The sequence below is a fragment of the Podarcis cretensis genome (genome assembly GCF_951804945.1).
Source record: "Podarcis cretensis genome assembly, chromosome: 17".
NCBI classification, from domain to species: domain Eukaryota; kingdom Metazoa; phylum Chordata; class Lepidosauria; order Squamata; family Lacertidae; genus Podarcis; species Podarcis cretensis.
In genome coordinates, this window is record NC_137187.1 from 11,197,138 (window position 1) to 11,215,190 (window position 18,053).

Below are 18,053 nucleotides of genomic sequence, written 5' to 3' on the forward strand. Positions count from 1 at the left end.
ACAACATTCAGAAAAAATTGCACAGGCAGTAAAAGTTGATATAGTTTCAGTGTTGAAAGTTCCTAAATTATTGGTATATGAAATCACTATAGTATATATTATATAGTATAGTATAGTATTTATAGTGTAGTATAGTGCATTTTAAAATGGGGTTTCAGAGTTTTTAGGGGTTTTTGAATGTATTATGTAGTTTTTCAATTTCATTGTTCTGTGTGGGACAATGACAATAAAGATATCGTATATCGTATACAAGAATGGCTTGTAAGAGCCATGTGGACTGAGTCTGGAGCAACTAGCTCAGACCTCTTTACAGGGATAGCTCCAGATTCTATTAGCCTGGAGCAAATAACCTTGCTTGAGGAACCCGTGTTAGAAAATGTCACGTATCCCAGCAGCAGAAGTTTGTGGTCTTCAGTTGCTCTTCTCAAGGTTTGAGGAGGGCACATATGCTTCTCATACCAGGCTTGCTTTTCCCTTCTTACATAGCAACTATTCTAGAGGCAGTCCTGTCTGGCCATGGGAGCTCATCTTTTATTTGTTAGAAGCGAAAACTATGTTTCCGCCTCCTGAGAACTGTTTGGTTTGCTAACGTTCCTACCAGCACCACCTCCCTTCACCAAGGGCACAGGATTGATAAATCCCATTCCCTGGAAAGCTGTCAGCTGTTTTGGAACTCAAAGTTGCTTTCCCTCATGTATAATCTGTAAATGACAAGTGTCTTGCACCTGCCAGTTTATCAAACATGGCAAGATTACCAGTAGTTAGATAATTTTGTTTTTGGTGTCTTGACTTCAGCACATACACACATCATTTCCCTTTATCATAGAAATCATAGACTCATAGAGTTGGGCCTGAGGACCATTCAGGCCCCTGCAATACAGGAATATGCAGTTGTCCCTTACAGTGATTGAACTTGCAACCATGCTCTAACCAGCTTTTTATTAAACAAAGGGCTTCAATTGAATCACTTCACTGTGAACAGTGAAGTCAGCTTCCCTTGTGAGGTTTGCCATTCTGGTCCACGCAACATGGAGTTGAAGGGGTGACAGAGAGATTGAGCAGAGGGGTGGCCAGAGAGAACCCAGCCATTGCCCAGTGGGACTAGAAAGGCTGGTTGCCATCCATGCAGACTTACCCTCTGTTGCATTTCATCTCATCTCTCTCTCACACACACCCCCCTATGAGCAGGATGAGAGAAGTTGTGGTGAGCTGGATGAATTTACGGAGGTTAGACTCCTGGTTCAAGGTACATCCTTAATCCTAACAACAGGTGCAGAAATGGCTCTTCCAAATGCTTCTGTTGCTGTCAAGAGTGTAAGAGACCAATGGGCCTGCTGGGCTTGTGCTGTTTTTTAAAATCATGTATAAAAGTGGGTCAGAGGGAATTTCTCATGTTCTTGCTTAGTAGAAAATAAGGCCCTTATTTAAAAAAAAAATAGTTGCTGACGATGGCTGTATGTTCTAAATGGATGGTAATGACATGGACAAGCTTTGTTCAGAGTTTAACTCAGCATTTGTGTTGCAGAAAAACTTGACATGGACGTGGCTGCTGAAGCCCTTTTTGTCAAGGATGACAAAGGGCGGTTGGACTCTCTGACTACAGTCCTTGGGCAAGAAGTGGATCGTTTCAACCGTCTTCTCATTCTGTTAAGGGTATAACAATATTTTTTTCCTTGGCTGGCATAAATATTGATGTTCCTGATTTGCTGTGCTTTTATTTAGAAGCCAGTGCTGTGGAAGGGCAGCCTTATTATGCTAAGAATCAATATGCCCCAAAAGCTACTCTTGAGAAGCTTCTGATCTTAGCATAATATAATAAACCAGAGCTGAATATAATGAAAAGGCTCTTGAGTTTCTTCTGGGAGAATGCAGTGAACCTGTAAGGCCAACCAATTATCTGTTGTGTCACTGTCTTAAGATGTCAGCAAAACATCGTTTAGAATTTGTTTGTTTGTTAAATTTACAAACTGTTAAATTTGTAGGCTGCTAGATTGTAAGAAAACCTCTAAGGAGTTTACAAATTACCTTATAAAAAGAGAAATATTATGTACTTGTCCTTTAAATATTTGGGGGAATGACAATGGCTTTTTAAAAAAGAGTTTTGAAAACAAGGCATCTAATAAAATGCTTCGATATTTTATTATTGCAGGGAACATGCATTCTTATATGACAGGAATTCCTAAGGCCAATCCTTCCTCTCCTCCCTTGAATCTGGATGTGATATGTTGTGTCTACTTACAGTGCCATGTTAACCCCCCAGCACTGTTCACTGGGATGGGGTATAGGATATTTGCCTCTACACCAGTCTCCCATCAGTGGAGAGGAGAGCTGTTGGGCCTGTCACAGCCTCAGCTTCACCAAGGTGGGCAATAGACTCCCACTCCTGCTGGTGGTTTCCTGAGAGCACCAGGCAGTACAAAGTTTCAAAACGGGGAGTTTCAGGGTACGGTGGCAGTGACTCTGCAGTTGGTACACCTTGGAAAACCATAGCTTTAACTATACGGACCTTTGTCGTCTGTTTGTTCTCTGGAAGGCATAAGGAATAGGTTGGTTGGTGGGCTGGCAATCTGGTTGGATCAGATAACCAACTTCTCCAGACTACGAATCCACAGCGAAACTGATGAAGCTGTAATATATCACGTGGTAATTTTACAGAGGATATGTGAAGAAATGTGTGTGTTTTGGCAAAAGCAAATGTCTATGTACTGGTGCCTTGTTGCTCTTGCCTCTCTTTTCTCCTCTGATCTTGTTTTCTTCCCCATTCATGGAATTCAGATGGTACATTTCTCCAAACAGGGAGTTGCCTTTTGCTTATCACTCTTGTAAAGCATACACCGGTGACATTCTAATAATAACAAGAAAGCAAGAGAAAGGTGTGTGCTTGAAGCTAAAGCAACACCTACTTCTGCCTCGTACAGCTTGTTCCACAATGCTCCAGTGTTCTTGCTTGAGGCCAGGCCCTACAGTGCAACCCTATTCATGCTTTCTCAGAAGTAAATCCCATTTACTTCAATTGCATCTGCATCCAAGGTGGTATGTGTAGGATTTCAATCTTGCAAATGGCGAAGAAAATTGGAGAAGGAAAACCCTCATAGTTTTCAAATGCTACGTCACATGACATGAAATGCCCAAAGCTTCTTGGACTTCACATCTGTCCTTCCTTAGCCTCTCATTCCCCATATAATTTGATTCTTCCCTTTCAAAAGTTGCTCTTTTCTTCTGCAGCTTAGATAATTTAAGTACTTTCCACCTGGCTTTCCCCCAGCATAGCGATTTGGCCACAGAACGGGATAATATATCTTTGGCTCTAAGGACTGAGGAGTCCCTGGCTGCTACACATTGCTACAGTGGCTGCATTTCGAAGTGCTGCTTTCACAGAATGCAAGATTGATTTTATGATTTTCTCTGCCACCCATAAGGGTTGCAGTAAACTTTGTGGCACAGTATCATATAGTGGTTTTTTTAAGATTAATTGTTATCAATCTTCATTACTGCTAAAAATACTCAATAACCTTGGAGGAATGGAGTGGACAAAACAGGATAACAGCTCCAAGAACATATCACTGTTTTTACAGGCATATAATTTTACTGACAGGGAATTTGCACCCTTGTTTTTCTGCATATTTGTTTGTGTAGTGTTTGGTTACAGGTAATCCCCAATACCTCCATTTGGCTGAAGTATTTGGGGACAAGATATGTAACTAGTTCCCGTGCCTTTAGTATAAAATTAATCAGTGTTAGGCCTGTGGGTTTTGCATTTCCAAAAAAGCCAGCAGTTTTCTCCTAGCAGTGCTTTTCTTCTAGAAAAAAAGGTGCCTGTACTCATCATGAAGTTGTTACAGTAAGGGCAGCTTCCCCGCCCCCCTAAATCAATAAAAAATACTTAACTAACTGAGGTTCTGTTCCCCTAACAAAAATCCTGGCTACATCCATGGGCCCCTCAATGTTCCAAAAGTGCAGAGGCGAAGTGCAGAACTGAGCGCGGCACAACTCCTTCTCCTCTTCCTTCTCCTGCTGTGGAGGGGAAGGAGGGATGAAGCAGCCTCCTGCTGGAGGATTGCCTGCAGCAAAAGCAAAGAGAGAGTGCCATTATGAGCCTGATTGGGCTGTCATAAGAGGCCTTGGTTTTCCATGGCACGATAAAACACACTATCATTGTTTAACTTCCAGACCTCTCTGCAAACGCTTAACAAAGCTATTGCAGGATTCGTCGTGATGTCGGAAGAAATGGAGAGAGTGTACCACAGCTTTCTTAACAACCAAGTTCCATCCCTGTGGGCCAATGCAGCCTACCCATCACTGAAACCTTTAGGAGGATGGGTCAAAGATCTCGTGCTAAGGACAGCTTTTGTAGAAGTAAGTATAAATGCTGTTGGTTAAGGGCTAGAGTAATTTTAGGGTTCAGAGCTGACCTTGATCTTTCAAGTGTGGGGGATATTACGAAAGCAAGTCCTTTCATTTGGAAACCCTGTCTCAAAAACTGGCACATAAAATGGCACACATTAATTATTCTTGTTACACCCAATAATATAGCTTTACAAAATACAAGCAAAAACCAGGTTCATGCCCTGAGTAGCTTTTGCAGCTCTGTTCCCTCTCAACCAGGAGAGGCGGCTGAGGTGCTAGACTGTTACCTGGAGGCAGCTGCATAGGGGCCAACAAACTGAAATTAGATCCAAAATGCAGAATACTGCCTGGGGTTTGATTTGGAACTTGTATAACCCCTGCTTTAAAACAGCTGCAGTTCATTTCTGGGGCCAATTCAAGGCTCTCACACCAGGGTTTAAAGCCCTATATGACTTAGGCCCCAAATTTGTGAAAGACCATCTCCTTCCACTCAAATGCTCCTGGGTATTAAGATCAGCAGACAGGTCCCTCTTGGTAGTTTCATTTCCATTGGAGATTCAGGGAGGTGTTTGCCGAGGAGAGGGAATTGCTGTGACATCCCCTAAATTTTAACTGAGTAGAACAAGGGGAGAAAAACAAGTGTAAGGACAAGAATAGACACTTGCATGTGCTTTGGCTTCATTTCTTTATGGGATGAAGGACTAAGGGATTGGAGCAAAGTCTTTTTTAGCAAGGGCTTTGAAGAACCTGAGAGAGTTGGCACCGTGTGGGTGTTTTACAAGGGAATTTCAGGCATAAGAACTAGGAAGAAGGAATGAACAGCATCAGCTAAAAAAGCAAGGACCTTCAGACAATTGAAGTGTTGAAGGAATGAAGGCCATAGGCTAGTTTATTAAGAAGAAGAGATAAGGGGGAAACACCATACAAAGAATATAAACACTAATGAGTGGAATAATAGAAAACCATGTGAAAAATGCAGGCCTTCCCCATTTATTGCAACTTGGCTCCCTTCTCACTTGAATTAATAAGTGCTGCTGCCAAATATGAGTTACAGCAAACAAACAAACCAGGGAACAATTTGCAAAGTGAAGCCAGTATTCCCCATTCTTGGCGTTCTTTGTTGGAAATCAAGCCCATATCGGGAGAAACTGGCAACTCTCCCAGGCACCCGGCTTGGTCTCCGGTTGACCTCCCTGGCTGCATTCCCCAGCAAGATCTCGATAGGCGATTCTTCCCAGTGTGGGAAGAGCACACCCACTCCCTCCTGCTCCCCCAGCAGGGAAAGGAGATAGACAGAAACGTATTTACATGCTTTTATTTCTGTCTCTTCAGCATTACAGAAAACGTGTCTGTACTCTTCAAACTTCAGCAATCAAGTGACAAAGACTTCCTGTACTTCCTGTACATACACAAGAGGAAGGTCTCAAATTACACTCTGAGCAAATTCCGGTGCATTGCCCTGTGAACTGACTGTCCCACTGTTTCCCACAGACAGTCCTAACATTCCCATCATGTGATGTTTTCAAGCTACCAGTTTGCAGCTGCATTGCTTCCATATCGTAACATTCTTCACAATGCAGGGTTGAGAGTAATTGCGCTATTGCTCCTCCTGATTGGATTAACTGGTTACTTAGCAGCACATGTGAACAACCTACAGCTCCTGGGCTACATGCAGCTTCCGCAGGCCTTCCCTCCAGCCTGTCTGTTTGCCCACCCCCAATTCACCTGTATCCCATTCTTCCCTTAGCACAGAGTTCTATTTACATGGGGAGGAGGATGCAAGAGGATGACTCCCCATGGATCTTCCTCCCCATTGCAGTTGTGCTCCTCTCAGCTCGCCAAACAGATGTTCAATAGGGAGAGGAGAGTGTGATTGCTAGCCCAGTCAGCTGAGGAGCAGGGAACGTGCACAGTGGAACCACTGAGATGCCCTGCCCACAACCTAGCTGACGGACACTAGGAAGAAATGTGCCAATCAGCTCTACCCAGCACCAATGAACTAATATGGGGGGAGGCACATAATGGAAGCTCTGCCTGTTGAATGTTTTCCTCTTCCCTGCTGCCTTCCTGTGTGTGTGTGTGTGTGTGTGTGTGTGTGTGTGTTGGCAAGTTTGTGGGGGGCAGGGAGCTGTTTGCATATGTGCACATGCATATGCATAAGTGACCTGCCACCAATGCAGCCCTGGAAACCCACCTCTGATTACCATATAAATACGTTCGTGCGGGCAAAAAATTCACAGTGGAATTAAAAGGTCAAAAGGCATCTTAATGTGTGCATTTGTGACTGCTGTTGTTTGATACTATGTAGTAGTAGTAATAATAATAATAATAATAATAATAATAATAATAATAATAATAATAATAATTTTATTTATTCCCCACCCATCTGTCTGGGTTTCCCCCTCTACTCTGGGCAGCTTCCAGCAAAATAATAACAAATGTCAAATATTAAAAACTTGATACAGGGCTGCCTTCAGGTGTCTTCTAAAAGTTGTGTAGTTCTTTTATCTCCCTGACATCTGATGGGAGGGTATACTATCAGATGATCAGACAGGGGTAGAAAAGAGTGTGCTGGGTTAAGGCTGGACCACATCTTCCCACCTAAAAGAATCGCCTTCAGAAGCCCTTTACAACTCCAGTTTCCTAGGAAATGCAGGGTCCATTGGCTTCTGATCTTCATGAGAGTTGCCTTTAGCTCAAATCAATATGTGAAAACCACAACATTAGTGAGCCGCCTTCTGATGCACTCAAGGTTTTCTGGATTGGGGCCAAAAGTAATGATTTTTTAAAAAATAATAATTAAAGTCATATCCACATAGATGGAGGACTAGAATTCTAGCTAAACCCATTTCTGCTGTCCATCAATGCAAAGGAACTGAGGTCAATCCTTGGTTTTAGCGAGTTAAATGGAATGTCAGATTTTATGCCTAGTATATATCTATCATCTGTTGTGTGTGTTTTCCTAGTTCTGGCTCAAAAGAGGCAAGCCTAAATCATTCTGGATCTCTGGATTCTTTTTTCCACAAGGATTTTTGACAGGTAAATATTCACTATTCCCTCTGTTTCTGATATTCTGCCACAATGACTGCATCAAAACAGTACCACACATATATAGCACAGGAGGTACCCACAGATTTAAGGAAACCTCAAGATGATTTGCAGAAGTACAAACAAACTTTTGCAGAGGAAGACCCTAAAGACTGCATGTGCCAACTATAGTCTTTTTCTGAAGTAGGTAGTGGGGAAGAGATTGAATCCATCAAACTTTTGCAGAGGAATCCAAACAGCTGATCAATTAGATTTTATTTGTTAAAATGGAACACTTGGGTACATTGGATTCCCATCCAACAACAAATGTGTGTAAGAGAGACTGTTTCTTTGCACTTATGTAATTGTATTCAACTAACACAGCGCGGGTGGCGCTGTGGGTAAAAGCCTCAGCACCTAGGGCTTGCCGATCGAAAGGTCGGCGGTTCGAATCCCCGTGGCGGGGTGCGCTCCCGCTGCTCGGTCCCAGCGCCTGCCAACCTAGCAGTTCGAAAGCACCCCCGGGTGCAAGTAGATAAATAGGGACCGCTTACTGGTGGGAAGGTAAATGGCGTTTCCGTGTGCTGCGCTGGCTCGCCAGATGCAGCTTTGTCACGCTGGCCACGTGACCCGGAAGTGTCTCCGGACAGCGCTGGCCCCCGACCTCTTGAGTGAGATGGGCGCACCAACCCCAGAGTCTGTCAAGACTGGCCCGTATGGGCAGGGGTACCTTTACCTTTACCTTTAACATTTACTCAGAGCAGAGTCATTGAAATTAGTGCCCCTTACTAATTTAGGCCCATTAATTTTAAAGGATCTATTCTGGGCAAAAGTTAGCTAAATGCAACACACATCCTCTTATTTGAATTGGACATTCGTATATAGAACAAGCAGGAAAATAATGTCTCCATTTGAATTGTCTTTGAATTCTAATGTTAATATGAATGACTCTTTATTGTATTTTGTGTTCTGAATTTTAAAAGTAATAAGAAAATTAAATAAAAATGTGAATGCAGCAATTCTGAGTGAACTAATAAGCCATAATAAGCATTTATGTGTTCTGTTCCAAAATAGTATGCTTTCATCTTTTCTTTGTTTAATTAGTTACTTCAGCATAGTGGTTTATAATGATTCAGTGTTCTATGAAAAAAGTTTGAAAGTATGGAAATTAAACAATCAGCTACTATTTTGGTTTGGTTTCTAGTAATAAATGTGTCAATGCTTTTCTTTTCTGTGAATGCTATCCCAAATTCTAGTTAGTCTCTCCCTGAATAATTATTGTTGTTGCTTTTAAAATGTGTCCCTCTTATCTTTTTCAGGTACTCTTCAGAATCATGCTCGAAAATATAACTTGCCAATTGATGAGCTTAGCTTTAGTTATAACATGATCCCTGTCTATCGAGATCAAATGCAAGTTGCAGAAGCTTCAAAGTTTTGTCCGTTTGGACACGACTTGCCAATGGATGCTGAGGTACTTAAGTTCCTGTGTTTGTGAACAATATTCGATTACAAAGAAAGAATATATTATTCTGGGTCTTCAGAACATGCCTCAATCTGTTTTGATATTCATTCACACTTTCATCTGGAATTTTCACAAGTCTGTGTTTTGTTTTGTCACCACTGATGCGGAAATATATATATCTCAGCCATCAGCAGATACTTACATTCACTCTGTGTGTTCCATTTAAAAATTAGTGAATCGTCTTTTTCAGCAAAAACAATGAGGCTTTGTCACACAAGTTAATGACGTAGTTAATGGCTGAACTATAGCTGCAAACCTAATCATAACTGCTTAGAAGTAAGTCCCACTGAATTCAGCTGTGCTTGCTCCATGTAAAATAGGGTTGGGATTGTAGCCACTCATGCTGCCTCACAGTTAAGATCCTGTTCATGGAAGACAGTCTTACTCAGCTATGAGTGCAGAATGTTGCCAACAGGAGCAAGACCCTATTAGCATATGACACCTCTGCTCAGGGATCTGCGCTGGCTGCCAGTTTGTTACTGGGTCAGGTTCAAGGTGTTGTTACTGGTATACAAAGCCCCATTGGCTTGGGACCAGTTTATATACGGGGTCACCTTATGCATGCATATGTTGAAGTGTTTCAATCTCTTTTTAGTCTTCTGTTGATTTGAATTGTTTTTAGCTCCTAGTTTTTAATGATAGTTTTCTATTAATTGTGAACTAAGAGGTTTTAAATATATATACATACAGGGTGAGTCCTTTAAAAGAGACCCCGTGGACACAGAGTGCACATGTTCCACAGGGCCTCTTTTAAAAGACTCACCCTGTGTATAATAAATAAATGGGTAAGTTCTTACAAAAAGGGAGCATGTTATTGCCGAGAGATGAATAGTTAGATCAGCTTTTATGATTAAGTTTATTTTTGTTGGCTACTAGACTTGAGTCTTATGGGTTCCCCCCCCCAACCTCTTGATACTACTTTCAGCTGCCCTCTCCTGAAGATGGTGTGTTGGTCCATGGCATGTTTATGGATGCCAGTCGCTGGGACGATGAGGAGATGGTTATCGAAGATGCCTTGCCTAGGCAAATGAACCCAGTGTTGCCGGTAGTGCATTTTGAGCCACATCAGAATTATGAGCCAGACCCGTCTCTGTATCATGCGCCACTCTATAAAACGGGAGCAAGAGCAGGAACCCTGTCCACCACAGGTAACTGTTTCTTTAATGAAAATGATGGGAAGCATATAATTTTAATTAGTTTTGTACATCTGAGCTATTAAAAGTCATCTGAGCTATTACAAGTAGGCCATGGCTCTTAAGTAATTTAAAATATTAGGGTGAGCTTCTCAGCTCGATCAAAATTGGGGCTGGCAGCTATGGTCAAAAGCATGTAACCTACATTTTCTCATAACAGCCACATAAAGTTTAGTGAGCTTCATATCCCAAACTCTCCTAGATGGCAATTGCTGCCACTGTGGCCACTCACGTGGCAACGAAAGAGACCTCCCTGACTGCCACTGTGCTCTCTTCCCACCCCTTCTCATCTGTGGCTGCTGTGGCCGTGGTGGGAGTGGGATTAGGGTGCATTTACCTCGGTGTATGTCCCTTTTGCCGCTTTCCCTGGTTTCCAGAATGCTGGGAAACGTGTTTTCCCAGGGGCACCCAAATATTGTTGGTTTCCCTGGGAAGGTTGCAGACAAGCCATAGTAGGGAAAGGAGGGGCTTCTGATGTTGCACCAACCCCTGGGGAAACTGCATTCCCCAGGGACTGCTTTGGCCTTATGCACAGCTATGCAAGGCACCAGGCACCGAAGAGGCGAAGGAGGAAGCCTGCCCTTTTGCCACCAAAGCACACCACTGCCTGGGAGTGGAGGGAAGACCGCTGGTGAGATGGAAGGGGACAGAAAATGTGGGTGGGAGAATCAGGTCTGTTGGTATCCTAGCCCTTATATTCAGGTTGCATTCAGTCTTAATGGAATAACTGAGTTGAACTACTTATTCCAGATTTCATGTACTATACATTATACAGGTTTTTATGGTTACTAGCTTTAGAGCCAGTGGACACATGGTAACAAAGTTCTTGTTACTTTTTGAATTAGGTCATTCCACCAATTTTGTGGTCACCGTCTTATTGCCTTCCAAAAGGCCAAGTGACTATTGGATCTCCAAAGGCTCTGCTTTGCTTTGCCAACTGAACGAATAGTTGGGACTTGGTTGCTGTCCACCAGCATAAGTCTACGTTGTGCTCGCACCATATGGCAGGTGCAGAGTTGTAAAGTTACATCAGCGCCGTGCTCATCACATTGGTATGCTATATAACCACACTGTCAGAACTGTTCCTCCCTTTCAATTGATTTTTTATTTGCATTAGACTTCATGAATAAGTTGGATGTAGTGTTCATTTCCCACTGCTCTCCTTTGCTTTTCATTTACTGCTTTTATATTTTATGCATTGGTAGTACCTTTTTTTTTCTTTTTTTAATCCTACTCCTATGGTATGTTCATGTTTCAAATGAAGAAGCATGCTTTGCATCAAAGGGATAACATTGTGAATCCTGTCCTGTAAGCTTTTATATCTTGGTTTCTTTGCGAATGCAAATTGCTTATAATGGGAAAAGTTTCTAAGAAAAAAAAAATTGCAATTGGCAATTGAATGGCTAATTCCATTTTGTCTGAAAAATTTATGCAATAAACGTTTCCTTTTCACACACACGTGCACACCATAATAGTTATTGGAAGGGGAAGGAAATAGTTACCTAAGCAATGCTTGCTTGTCTCCATTTTCAATATGACTTGGCAGCTTGCAAAAAAGTTGGGAAATGTTACATTTGGCAATAGGTCCAATAATAACAAACTCCTTTACTGTACTCACTTTTGTATAAACTTTGTTCTTCCCTGTATAGAAGGCATATGGCATAAGTAGTGTCAACTCATCATATGATGATGACAATTGTCACATCAGTATCTGGTCATCAGAAGCCCTTATCAGGTGACTGATGTCATGAGAAAATATTTAGGCTGCAGCCTTGACCTCTGGCTGGTAGTGGCAGGGCTGGATTGAGGTGCACTGGTACTGCCCTGCCACTCACACTGGCCAGAATGGAGAAGAGGAAATGCCCCATGCCTGTGCCAGTTTAAAGGCTGGCACATCTAAGAGGCCCAACTTGGACCCATTGTGCCACATGACAACACTAGGGCTGGCTCAGGATCCATTCCGGGGCGTTCCAGTGGCAGGAATACCACCTTGGGGCGCTTCTCACCACTGGGCTCCCCCACAAACAGAACCAGTGGAGTCAGGGACCAACCTCCTCTCCCAAGTACTGCAGTTCATGGGTTTGGATTGCTCTCCCCTGCAGTAGTTATAGCTTTCAGCAGTAGAGCTCTCCACCATCTTAATGGGCTTATAGGTCAGCTGAATGCTCCCTTACACACTGCAGTCTATGACAAATAGTTCCTTACACAAGGGCATTTCATGTGCATCCAAACCTTTGCTCAGATACACATAATCAGGTGCATGTTCATGTAGGCATCTGAATAACGATCATTCTCAATCCAGCAAGTGATACGCATTATGCTTTCTAAACGTTTGGGACTATGTACATCCTAACAGGCTAGAATAAATAAGCATTAGACCAATACAATTTAATGAAATTTGATTATGTATACAAACACATTTGCGGCTTTAATGCTTAACTTAGGGAAAGGTGATAAGTTGTCATTCCTATGAGTATGTTGGACACTGAAAAACATTTTGAAGATATTCCCGGGGCAAGCTGGATAAATATTTCAGACCATCACAATGGTGATAAAAGCTAAAACTTGCCATTTATTTGGCAAACCGCAATATCATTCAAGGCAAAAGTGATACATTACCATAGATGAACTTTGCGTCAAGATGCAAACAAAGATATTGAAAACGACACATAACGTGTTTAAGGAAATGACAGCAAATAACGTGTTTAAGGAGAGATTTACAAATGCAGCAAAATGTTCACTAGTGTTTTCCTAGTAGCACTTATACTTGACTAATTACTTGGCAACGCATATGTCGTATATCAGGTTTCATCTAATATTTATCAGAGATCATGATCACGAGTACAGGGAGAGGACACTGTTTACAAAACAAGTAACAGAGCCAGGTACTTTAATCCTGTACCTTGTAATCTCTAATATTGGGGGAGACAACTGGATGCTGAAATTCATTCCAACTCCTTTCCTTTATTGAAGTCGGCACACAAAGTGCACTTCCCAATTTTAAAATCTCATTGTTTAACAAAATTAATGGCATCAATTCATAATCCCCAATAACCTTTGGGAGCTTTCTGTTGGTTTCTGAGATCCTTATGTAAAATCTTTTGTAACAGCTTCAATGAAATTTGGAGCAGACATTAGTATTGTGAGCGTGCAGATGATGGCAAAGAGTGAAAACGCCACGAGGCACAATCTGTCTATGACAGCAGCAGCAAACTTCCATTCACTGCAGATTTCTTCCCCTTCGTCCTGTTTTCGGAAACGGGCTGCAATGAACTGAACTTCTTCCAGGATTTTCACAATCACTGGGATAGTGTCCATTAAAACTTTCCTTTGAGTAAGCTCAGCATCTTCAGGTGAAGAACTGGGACCTTTCCCACCCTTATCGCTCATATCACTGTTCTGTGGGCAGCAAGGGTTTTCCATGACATGGTAGCTGTAGATCACGTTGCCGTTGCTAGATTGGTGTCCTGGTAAGACATTCATTTCTACGCTGCTGACGCTTGACTGGTGTCTAGAGTGGCTGTATTTGCAAGAAAGGGGTCTTAAGCTCTCGCCAGGTTTTTTCATTCTCAAAAACCAAGCACACCAGTTCAGCAGAACTACACGAACCTGAAAAAAATACAGAAACTATCAGCACATTTCTCAGAAGCTTTGAAAGACCAACTTTACAACAAACACTAATTGCACCAAGAAGCATCAGGGAAATGTGTTTTGCAAAGGGATTTTGCCATTCTATAAATTTCTGTATGATGCGTCATAGATCATGACTATCTAGAATGAAGCAAAGATGTCAGGAAAAAACAATTTTTGTATTAACTGTGCTTCTACTAGACTTTTATGTTTCAGGCCACTAATCTGGAAAATAGATGCCTCAGGTGCATTGCAAGAGCTCTTTTTATAGTTGTAGTGGAAGCAGTCTCTATTGAGTACTTACAAGAAATTAAAATTGGTTAAGAAACTTAACTTCCAGAAAGTGATTAAATTATTGAAGTCAAAGAATTTAAACAGGGCTGAACTGTTATCAGTCTTAATCCTTTAATGTATAGCAGTGTGAAGGAGTATTCTATTTATAAAGTCTCTTGGATTATCTCATGTAGGTGATAGTGGTATAGATTTCTCTGGTAACTTGTATAATAACAGATTACACCATCTCTATTGAGTATCTTGTTTGAGGAACCTCATGCTTTGTTGAGAGCTAATTGAATCAAAATCTTGGAAAGTGGGACCTTGTGTCCAGCCCCAAGGGAAATTAGATTAATCAACTACATATCAACCATGAAGAGGGATCTCTCACTTGCAGAATAGTTTCCTGACACAGCTAGACAAATAGCTCTCATCGGTAAGGACCTAGCCTTGAATTTTAATTGCTTACCTCAAACCAATAGTTTTAGCATTCGAATAAATGCAATAGAGAAACAAAATGTTGTACTATACCCCCATGTAACATTAGCCTGTGGCTGCTGCTTCTACTTTGCAAGTTTCCCTTGGGAATGGGCAACGAGAGAAGACATGGGGCGGAAGTTCTGGCAACCCTTTTCCCCAGTGTTCAGTCTGCCAGCAGGATTAGAGTCCCATGTTAATAAATAGTTCTGAAAACCTGCTTGGCCAATAGGAGCTTCATGAGAAAAGAGTCTGCTATAGTGGGGTAGGAGAGCTGAAAATAATGCCAATATATTTCACATCCAACGACCCCCTGTGGTTTCAGATAGTACATGGGTAAAGGTACCCCTGACAGTTAAGCCCAGTCGTGTACGACTCTGGGGTTGCGGTGCTCATCTCTCTTTACTGGCTGAGGGAGCTGACGTTTGTCCACAGACAGTTTTTCCGGGTCATGTGGCCAGCATGATTAAGCCGCTTCTGGCAAAACCAGAGCAGCACACGTAAATGCCGTTTACCTTCCCGCCAGAGTGGTACCTATTTATCTACTTGCACTGGTGTGCTTTCGAACTGCTCAGTTGGCAGGAGCTGGGACCAAGCAACGGGAGCTCACCCCTTCGTAGGGATTTGAACCGCCAACCTTCGAATCGGCAAGCCCTAAGGCTCAGTGGTTTAGACCACAGCGCTACCCGCATCCCTTACATGGGTAGATGAGTCTAAAAAGCCCGGGACACAAATTTTCATGACTCTCTAGCGACTATGGTGGCTCATTTACCAGAAGTAATATCTGGGGGTGTTGCAAGTGGGGCTTGCATGTGTGCCCCTGCCCCCACCTCTGGTTTAACCCTAGTATTACAATAGAACCTTAAACTTGCTTGCAGGAAGCAAGGATCCATCGTTATGTTCAGAAGATGACAATTTTTTCCATGGAGTAATTCCCAGTTTGAACCCTTTGCAACTAAGGAGGTGGGTTCATAGGAGATCCCCAAATCTGTTATTTGAAACTAGGCATACCTCTAGAGGCAGAATTTGGTACCTGGCAGGTTCCACACGGGTGAAAAGAAGTACCTGGGATAACAGGCCACTGACACCTTTCAAGCATTCAGGTAGGTGAAAGAAAAGGTGAGGACTGGGAGATTGTTTTCAATCTATTCCTGGTAGATAGGAGCACTAGGAGGGAGGGGAGTGGGTCATTTCCTGTGTGCTTGGAAGATACTGTGAAGACTGCTAGGAAATGCAGAAATGAGGCCATTACACCAAGTATAAAGGATTTTAAAAGGGATGGGTGCTTGTTTTCAGTCCCTGCTCCACACTATTAATAAAGTAGCCCAGAATCCTGGATCTTCACAACAACAGAAAATGGCCAAAGGATTGGGTCTCTTTAGAGCTCAGATTAATAGAAGCTCTAGCCTGATACTGAAGGATAAAGGTATGGCCTTTCTCAAAAGCTCTATTGGCACGCATTGATTGTTGAAGCGAGTGAATTCAGTTCTACTGATCTTTTTTCTGATCTATATCAAAAGTGCTCTCGGGCTTGAATCTTTTTTACTCCTACAGATCGCAATGGAACAAGAAGCAGCAATCCAAATAAGTGAACCATACTTTGATACCGCATCTAAATTATTTGAGAAATTTCCCTAACCCTACTGCATATATAACAATTGTCTAACCTCAGCACACACAAAGAAACTACAAAGTTCTTTTAAAAAATTGTGTTATGGAATAAGGGCGATTTCTAGCAACAGAGAAGACAAATTACATACTTATCGAATTCCCTACCTACTCAAGCTTATGTAATCATTACCTGGAGGGTAGGCTTTGTAAAAAATGCCCGAGGTGAATCATTATCTCACTAATAATTGGAGTAAATGTTGCTAATGATGTTTATGTCCAATAAATGCAAACCCACATACTGGCCAGAATCCAAAGATCCATGTGAGCTTTCAACTTGCTTTTTTCCTCAAACAGTGCCATGTTGTAAGTAGAGAATTTAAAACAAGAAGGAGGGGAAATTGCCTTAGTGAAGATCAGCCATATGACAAAGGCAGCTGTATCTTTATAGACAATTTGGTCAAAGGACTCCACTTTGGGTTAGACCACGGGTGCCAAACACAAGGCCCGCGGGCCGAATCCAGCCCGCCAGACCTTGTCATGTGGCCCGTGTAGCCACCGCCGGCCGCCAGCCTTCACCTTTTATTCTCGCTTTTTTTTTCTACAGTGTGTCGCTCTCTTTCCCCCCTTCTCATTACTATTGGCTCGGCTCCTGGAAGCCGGGCGACCAATGGCCGCGCTCAGAGGAGTCTCGCGGGGAAGCAGAGGCCCACGTGACTCGCATGCCGGCAGCCGGCTGAGCGAGCGCATTAGGTACGGAAGCCGGGAGCCAAGATGGAGGAGTACGCGCGCGAGCCTTGGTGAGGAGCCGCATTTCCGCCTCCTGCTTCTCCCGGGAGAGACCAAAAGCGGGACGGAGGGGCAGCGGGTTTGGTCCTTAGCAGTCAGGGCTGGGAGACCCGCTTAGCCTTCCTTTTTTCGGGACCAGCAGCAGGCAAGTGACCTTGGGGAGCCGCGAGTGGGTCAGTCGCCGCCGCCTGACCGGTTGCAGGGGCTGGTGAAGCCTCTCTTGGCCGGGGCGACGGGGAGCGCCTTGCTTCTGCCTTGGCCAGCTCCCTTGCAGGTGGATGAAGTACCCGATTCCAATGGATCCGAGAGACGCGGGGTGGGCTGAAGTTCCCTGTTTCCGGCAAAATGGGCAGGTTCATTTTGTCCTTTGGCGGAACGCAGTTGCAGAAAGGAGGCCATCTTTTTGCTAATTTGGAAGCTCCTCGGAGTGCCCTTTTAATCTCCCATTTAGCAACTCGGATTTACATGGCCATAACTGGCTATAAGTGAAGGTGCTCTGCAGGTCCATGGGGGCAATACTGGCCAGTTTCTCGTTCGTCCTTCACCTATGTTTCCAATTTGCTGAGGCTTTGTAGGAAATTGCTGGACTGATACCACCAGTGCATTATGTGTATTCTTCAGCAACATGGTGCATTCTCAGGTTACACTTAAAAGCGGGTTGGTTTAAGAGATGCTGAGTGTACACTTTTGCTTTATAAGATTAAAAACGCATTGTAGGACTATGCAAACAAAAAATATAATACTGCAGAACAGCGGTATCACCTTGCCAGCACTTTATGGATGAGGTTGCTAGATCCACTGTACATGGATTGGGGTGGGGAGATAATAAAGAGTGGACACATAGTCCTACAGATACAACCGGCCCTTTGAGGGTGACCAAACTGCTGATGCGGCCCCCGATAAATTTGAGTTTGACACCCCTGGGTTAGACATTATCTACCCTATGTAAATTTAAAATCTTCCTTGGGTAGACACACACGTAAATCCTTTTCTTGTTTTCTTGATAGGTGGTGGTGGTGTCTAACCTTTTTTGATCTGAGGGCCACATTCACCTCTGGCTAGTCTTCCAGGGTAGCCAAATGCCAGTAATGGTTGTGGTGACCTCCACTCGTTCTGATACACAGGCATATAATACGTACAAGAATATAGCCCCTCTTCCTCAGCTCACCTATGAAGGTCAGCTGTTG

The 18,053-nt window shown here is 43.0% G+C and overlaps 3 protein-coding genes across 4 annotated transcripts in view; 1 reads left to right on the forward strand and 2 right to left on the reverse strand.

Annotated features, from left to right (window-relative positions):
- Positions 1 to 11,545, forward strand: part of DNAH6 (dynein axonemal heavy chain 6) — a 131,369-nt gene extending 119,824 nt beyond the window's left edge. For both annotated transcript variants that reach the window (XM_079959035.1, XM_079959036.1), the window contains 6 exons: positions 1,526 to 1,653; positions 4,171 to 4,356; positions 7,314 to 7,386; positions 8,694 to 8,845; positions 9,822 to 10,044; positions 10,935 to 11,545. In XM_079959035.1, the coding sequence (XP_079815161.1) occupies positions 1,526 to 1,653; positions 4,171 to 4,356; positions 7,314 to 7,386; positions 8,694 to 8,845; positions 9,822 to 10,044; positions 10,935 to 11,038 (866 nt within the window). In that variant the 3' untranslated portion in view covers positions 11,039 to 11,545. The remainder of the gene's footprint in view (positions 1 to 1,525; positions 1,654 to 4,170; positions 4,357 to 7,313; positions 7,387 to 8,693; positions 8,846 to 9,821; positions 10,045 to 10,934) is intronic.
- The window catches only part of CHRNB3 (cholinergic receptor nicotinic beta 3 subunit), a 319,642-nt gene that overhangs the window by 98,312 nt on the left and 203,277 nt on the right, over positions 1 to 18,053 (reverse strand). The gene's annotated exons all lie outside the window — the stretch shown is intronic.
- Positions 12,403 to 18,053, reverse strand: part of LOC307206344 (neuronal acetylcholine receptor subunit alpha-7-like) — a 115,313-nt gene continuing 109,662 nt past the window's right edge. The window contains exon 10 of the mRNA XM_079959549.1: positions 12,403 to 13,698. Coding sequence (XP_079815675.1) covers positions 13,177 to 13,698 — 522 coding nt within the window. The 3' untranslated portion in view covers positions 12,403 to 13,176. The remainder of the gene's footprint in view (positions 13,699 to 18,053) is intronic.